Source organism: Helicoverpa zea, chromosome 21, assembly GCF_022581195.2.
Source record: "Helicoverpa zea isolate HzStark_Cry1AcR chromosome 21, ilHelZeax1.1, whole genome shotgun sequence".
NCBI classification, from domain to species: Eukaryota; Metazoa; Arthropoda; class Insecta; order Lepidoptera; family Noctuidae; genus Helicoverpa; species Helicoverpa zea.
In genome coordinates this window covers 3750229-3757700 of record NC_061472.1, presented here as the reverse complement: position 1 = coordinate 3757700, position 7472 = coordinate 3750229, and the positions used below count along the sequence as shown (strand labels likewise).

The window sequence follows — 7472 nt, the reverse complement described above, 5'->3', positions numbered from 1 at the left end:
GATGCGTCTGGTGCAGGTGCTGTCCGGGCATGGCTGCTTCGGATCGTACCTGCACCGGGTTAGGAGGGAGGAGACCCCACAGTGTCACCACTGCGAAGCCACGGTGGATACGGCAGATACGATGGGCACACACTCCAGGTGTGCCCATCGTTTTTTTATTTTATTTTTTAGTTTTTTAATTGTTACCCAATGTGCATTCGAATATACAATAAGCTACCATCTCGCATTAAAGACCTACCAATGAGTAAATTTAAGAGGTCCCTCAGAAATTGGCTTATTGATAAATGTTTTTATACAGTCAAAGAGTACCTAGAAGAGAAATAGTTTTAATGCAAAATGATTGTAGGTACTTTTTTAGCTATAAGATTTTAGAACTTAAGATATTTGCATGACTAAATTATAAGTCGAATATAGTGAGACCATATTTTTTTATTGTATCGACCATCATATTGTACCTATATTCTGGCAAATAAATACATTTCATTTCGTGGGCTGAACCCCGCCGCGCCCTGATGGCAGTGGTCGGGAACGACCTCTCGCTGCCCAGCGTGATTGCTGCCATGCTGGGAGGTGAGGAGACATGGGAAGCGGTGGCCTCCTTCTGTGAGGACGTCATGTCCCAGAAGGAAGCTGCGGAGCGTATGCGGGAGAACGATCCTCTCGCGGTGCCGCTCCGTAGACGAAGAAGGGGCAGAAGACGGCGAATACGACGACCGTCCCCATCCGCCCTGGGGGGTGATCAGCGGGCGACAGGCGCGGGGGCGCCACCGCCTGCATCACAAGGATCAACCCCTGCGCTCCGGCCATTATAAGGACCCTTCCCCACTAGGGGGAGGAATGAGGGGCCTGCCGTGAGGCGGGCAATCGCCGGTGGGGGACTGGATGCCATAGATTCCCAGACCCCCTCCACTCAGGCGAGGTCGGAGTGCCGCTGGGCCTTTTTAGTGGGTATACCGGGAACGTCTGGGAGTCCCACATACCCCTCTCCCGTCCCCCGACGGGAAGGGGATGCGTAATAGCATTTTTAGCCCAGCGACAACAAAAAAAAAAAAAGGACACGTTCCTGCCTAATTATACGGATTTTTCAAAAATAGAGTCTTAGCTGAAAGGATATACACAGTAGATGATTACATGAATATAATGAGGAAATGTAAACACGAAATCCTTTGAAGGTCATAAGAATGAAAAATGAAAACTTTTTGAGCTGCAAAACCATCAAGAAGAAAATATTACAAACAGAAAAATGTATACAAGTAAGATGAAAGTGAACTGGCTACGTACTAAAGAAATTCTTTTGAAGAAAGAGTTTCCTTTTTCTATTTTCATGCGAAGTGACATCAAAGAAGAATCGGAATTCGAAGAACTGGATATTAAAAAGCGGGCAGGAAAAATAATTATTAGAGTTAACATCCAAAGGAATGAATTGGCCCCTTTATGGCCCGATAGCAAGGCAATAGCCCAACCTAAACTTGATGATTTGAAGTCAATATTTGAGTTAATACTGACTGTTAATGCTGACTGTCGCCAATTTTATGAAAATTTAAAAGGAAGTAACCAAATTATTGATGATGTAGATGGGTTTGGTACAGTCCCACTTTGATTTTGAACCTTGAGCTCTTTTTATTTTTTGAAACATAAATGTTGAAAATTAAAATATCTGCATTTTATTTTTGAGTAGTGATATACCTGAAAAATGTTAGAATGGTTGGTGGCAAAATATGGAATTTCAATGTATATTTGATGTTGGATCATTATAGCAAAACTGTTAAATATTGTGATTCATATAAAATTTTAATATAACAGAAATGATCCAATGATTATTTTTTAAGTTATCTATTAATAGGAAGGTATTTTTAATAAACATTAATTCATAGAAATCTATAATCAATATTCTTTATAAACCTGTAAGTTTAGGATGGTGTATTAGGATCACAGTCACAAAAGAAATAAACTTAATTTTTTAAATCATCATAACTTTTCTTTTAGTTTATGCTGGCTGGATCATTACTGCACAACACGGTCCTATTTTAACGCTGAAGAATTTGAACGCGCTAATCTCAGGAACTACCTACTTTTCCGATTTGCAAAACTCTTTCGGTGTTAGATAACCCATTTACGAGGAAGGCTATATCGACTGCAAGCAAGCAATACCTCCTATCTGACTCCGGGGGGATTTTAAAGGGGAACAATAAAACTTAATAAAATCCTTATTCCGAGGAAGGTATAATGAGATACTGAAAATCCAAGTTTTCTTTTTCTAAGCATAGTATTGATTAATAAAGTTTTTTGTTTTTATTTTGAATCTAAAGGTAGTTTATGGTAGATACAAGTTTTTTGGTTTTTTGAAACAAAAATGTCAGATATGAGGTATTGCTTGCTTGCAGTCGATATATCATCAGGCTAAGACTAATCGGAGCAGAGCAGTGATAAATAACAATGTTTCAAAATCAGGGGATTTTTGTGCTATTGAGAGCTTCTGCTGCGTGCGCTGCGTAAACCATTAAAGTTTCGCTTGAAAATAATGTAGGTATGACAGAATTGTTTCCATTTAAAAGATCTAAAAAAATGTCCGTGGCAGCATATGCCTATCTCTTATGGTTAACTCACTATAACCTTTTTTATGCTTATCTTTGTTCTCAAAAAATGCTTATTTGCGAGATGTTTTATAAAAAAATGATATTTATGTCGATAAATATCATTTTTTTATAAAACATACGACGACTGTACAACGTGACGACTGTACGTTATTCCAGAGATCCAGCGGAATTCTACATGACATATGCTGAGCAGTGTGCACGGCGCTGGTCATTTATTAAAACGCTTTTATTAGGTCAACCTGTACCTAAGTAAGTATGTAATGGATTCAGTTTTCTATAGGTAAGGAAACTATCTTAAGAGGCTCGTAGGTTTATAAAAATTGGCAGCTGTATGAAGTTCTGATGACAATACATTATCATGATGCTCTTGATACCTGATATGATGGGACTCTCATAATGTTGTATTTTTACTAGAAAAGTATTGTAATGATTTTTTTTTGTGCTATTATAAGCGTGTTTGAATCTAGTAATTTGAAGTAGTAGTTAGACAATTCTTTTTAATATTTTCTCTCAGTTCGGTTAATTTTGAACTCTAATTCAATATAAACCTACTGTTTCCACCGCCCAATTGAGCATTTTCGGGTTAGGATTTTGTGCCACAGATGAGTAAAATAAAATGACCTTTTTAATTTTTTGTAAACAATTGTTTATTATTAACATTTTATTCTCGTTTGCATCCACTGCAATAATTACACGTCGTCACAAACACTCGTAATGCATCACGCATTAGCAACACAATATGACTTTTATTCTGTTAGGATCTATTTATGGAATTATCGGTTACAGCTTCCTTCTAATGAAGATTACTTTCATTTTTCTTTTGAAACATAAATCTATGTGAATATACCAAAAGGTAATAATATAATACTAAGATAGATAACAGATAATTGTACTTTGTCCACAAGGACGAAATATAGAACAATTAAGACAATCACTGGTTTCACATGCAAAATAAACAATAATAAGAAAATAGCGAAATTAAACATTAGATTTATAGATAAAGGCTACTTAGCTAAGAAATGGAATGATTTGACATTTTTATCTTTCAGTATACTCACACATACAGGCACAAATACATTCATGATTTAATAAAATGTGTCCAAAATATCAATAAGTCAATTTACATCAGTCAATTGTAAACTTAAGCTCAAAAAATAATTAAACAATGATTTTGTTCATAAAAATTACAAGAAATTCACAATAATTATAATGATACGGTTGTAATAAATAAATTAAAAATACTGTCATTTTATTGTTCGGAATGGAAATCATAATTTTGACATATAATTACGTAATTCTCAAAAAGAAAAATGAAAGGTTCACTGTGATCAATTAAGTACAAAAATTATGATTCTATTTTTAGTACATTTGGATGTTCTTTATTTCCTCATAATTTAAACTTATTTGTCATCTTAAAAAATTAAATACAAGAGAATTATTATTGATCATCAGTCTATTCATATTTTTACAATTTTGTCGATTTAACCTTTTTAATCTACGTTCGAGTACAAAAGGCAACATAAGATGTGATATTACCTATCACTTACCGCATATATCTACACGGACTTTATAAAAATGTAATTTAACATAAATTATTTCATAAAGACGATTCGTGGTCGACGCTCCACCCCACGCGGCGACGGGTGTGGCGGGTCGAGCCGAATCTATAAACACAACATATCTCGAGAACCGTACCTATTAAAATAAATAAGTTAAAACAAGCAGAGTTATCGTGTCCTATGTTGCCTAATGACACCTTTATATTGTCTCAGTACTCTTATAAGTAATGGAGAATATACTTACACTAAAACTTATGCTTTTATACACAATGACTTAGGTTTCGACAATTTGTTTCTATAAGTACTGAAGTTAATTTTAACCTATGGACTAATTACGTGCGTGAATATTTGTGTGGCGCGACCGCGACTTTTACCACCTGCATGCGTACGCGCATACACGTTGTAGAAATGGCGGTCACAGTCTCAGGAACGTTAAATTATCGTGCTAACTGATCTACATCCCGAGTACGGAAGTTAGGAGAAAAGAGAAAAAATCTGTGTCGATTTTCAAGAAAACCTGATCAAGATTTTTCGTGTGGAGTAATTCACTATCATAATCATAGGAACAAATGACAACAATTAGTCAATCACAAAATATAAATCAATGTAAAACTGATGAACGCATCATTCGCGTTGATTATTATTTTTTCATAAATTAGTCTAATCTTATTTTACGCACGGTTTGGTTTCTATACTGGTGCGAGTCTAGAGGGATAGTGTTAGTTGTGTTGTCACGGCGCGGCACGTCGCTCCCCGGAGCCGAGCGCAGTGCCGCGCCGTGCTGCGGCGTCGCGCAGCGGACCGAACTACGGGACGCAGCACACGTTACCTAACTTGGGGCGAGATCATTTTGTAAACAATGTAAACAAGTATTTAAGAATTCTACTTGGACGAGACTATCAAAAAGTTATAAAAAAGTTTTATACAACAATGTAATTGAAATTTAGCAACGATTTAGATGTGTTTACATTGTGCCAGAATGCACCGGCCCCAAGTGACAGAGATCGCGACGTGGACTTGTCCACCGGCCCCTCGGCGGCGCGGTCCTCGCGGTCGCCACGACGCTCGCCGATCAGGGGCGGAAAAAACACGATCCGTCCCGCCAATACTATTTACAGGGGCGTACGAATCGCTCTCTTAAATAAATACTTCGGAACGCTTATAACTAGCCGTTTATACAGGGTCACTTTACACTTTACGCTATATTTACACGCGGCGCACAGCCTGTTTCGCACGAGCGTCCGTTGTGAATAAATAAGTTAGTGTTGTCCATCGACGCATTAGTATCACTACACTTGTGTCGCGTACGTCGGCGGCAAGCAATGGTCGTCTAACACGTACACCCCTCCGCCTTCTAGCGCCCGCTTCACTAGCGATGTATCGCTGTAACAATACAAAATGTCACATTAGATTATTGTCGCACGACATTTGATGAAGGTGTATGTATGAGAATTAGCACTGAGAGGTAACCAAAAGAAGAGCTGATTGAGATGGGCTCTTTTGGGGATAATGTTAGTATTTTTGGTTTTGGAACTCAAGTGAAATAGTCATAAATACTGACCTATTGGCGCAGTAGGCGGAGTCCGCGGAGAGCCGCGAGAGGCGCGGGTCGAGCGCGGCCAGCAGGCGAGCGCTCTCGGTGTTGAGCGTCTTGCGCTTGCACTCCTCGGCGGCGGCGTTGTGCGCGTTCTGGCACTCGGGCGCGGGCGCGTCGCACTTGCCCCACGTGTTGCGGATGACGTGGCCGCCCGCGTTGGCCGCGTTCTGCGCACGCGCCTCGGCGTCGGCCGCCCGCGCCGCCCGCGCCCGCCGCCGCCGCACGCACACGATGCCCAGCACGGCCGCCAGCGCCACCAGCGGCACCACGGCCGTCACGCTCGCGATCCACGCCACCTGCGGGCCCGACAGCGCCGCTTCGTCGCCCACGCGCCGCAGGTGCCCGCCCGCCTGCCGCGCCGCCAGCTCCGCCAGCGACACCGTGCACGCCTTGCCGCCCCAGCCCGCCGGGCACGCGCACTGGTACCCGTCCACCCGGTCTCTGCACGTGCCGCCGTTCCGGCACGGAGATGATGAACACTCGTCGATGTCTATGCTGCAGTCTTTGCCGGCGAAACCGGACCGGCACCGGCACTCATAATCGTTGTCCAGAATCAAGCATTCGCCGCCGTTCGCACAAGGTTTAGCGAGGCACAGGTCTACTCTGGTTTCGCATCTCGGGCCGACGAAGCCGGGCGCACACTGGCAGCGTTGTCCGTTGACGAGGTCAACGCAGGTGCCGCCATGCTCGCACATGATGCCCGCGCAGTCGTCGATGTCTATCTCGCAGCGGTTGCCTCGGAAGCCAGGCCGGCAGGTGCACTTGAAGCCGTCGCCAGCGCGCGTGCAGGTGGCGCCGTTGCGGCAGGGGCCGGCGGCGCACGGGTCGGCCTCGAGGGCGCAGTCCGTGCCGGCGTAGCCGACAGGACACACGCACACGTAGCCAGCACCGCGAGGTTCGCAGATGCCGCCGTTCCGGCAGGGTTGGTCGGAGCAGGTGAGGCGGCGGGTCTCGCAGCGCGCACCTTCGTACCCCTGCGGACAGGCGCAGGCGAGCTCGCCGCCCTCGTCGGGCACGCAGGCGCCGCCGTTGAGGCAGGGCCGCACAGCGCATGAGTGCAGCGACTTCTCGCAGTCGGGCCCCGTGTACTCGGGCGGACACATGCAGGTGTAGCTGCCTTGGCCGGTGTTATGGCAGGTCCCGCCGTTGCGGCACGGCCGGTGGTTGGTGCAGTAGTTGAGGTCCTGGTTGCAGAACAGGCCGCCCCAGCCCTCCTCGCAGATGCAGTCCCAGGGTCGCGAGCACGTGCCGTGCACGCAGCCCGGGTGCCGCTCGCATTGGTCGCACAGCTCGCCCACCCAGCCCGAATGACAACTGGAATTAAACGACAACATTCGTTAGTTCACAATAGGACGTGATAACAAGCGACAAAAAGCATGTCTTTCTTCTCGTAGCGAACAATGAGGAGGATGAATGATTTAGACCCGAGGGAGGTAACGTAAGCGTTTAGCACAAAGGTGTGAAGTGGATACTCACATGCATTCGTCGGGCTTGAGGCAGTGGCCGTGCTCCGCGTCGCAGCCGGGCAAGCATCGCGCTGCAACAAAACAAAACATTCGTTAGCGTCACAAAGACAAAGCGCTCACAATGGAGCGAGGACTACACTAATGGATTTCTTTAATTGTAGAGGAAGCAGGAGCGTTTAATCATCGGGATGATATTCGATTCCCGCGCAGTATCTCGCATTAACGTTGGAATCTGTGTGCAGTTTCGCCGTAA

The 7472-nt window shown here is 44.1% G+C and overlaps 1 protein-coding gene across 1 annotated transcript in view; it reads right to left on the bottom strand.

Annotated features, from left to right (window-relative positions):
* Positions 1–3219: 3219 nt before the first annotated feature.
* The window catches only part of LOC124640779 (neurogenic locus protein delta), a 33672-nt gene continuing 29419 nt past the window's right edge, over positions 3220–7472 (bottom strand). The window contains exons 5-7 of the mRNA XM_047178705.1: positions 7230–7290; positions 5718–7067; positions 3220–5539 (exon numbers count right to left, since the gene is read on the bottom strand). Of these exons, the coding sequence (XP_047034661.1) occupies positions 5446–5539; positions 5718–7067; positions 7230–7290 (1505 nt within the window). The 3' untranslated portion in view covers positions 3220–5445. The remainder of the gene's footprint in view (positions 5540–5717; positions 7068–7229; positions 7291–7472) is intronic.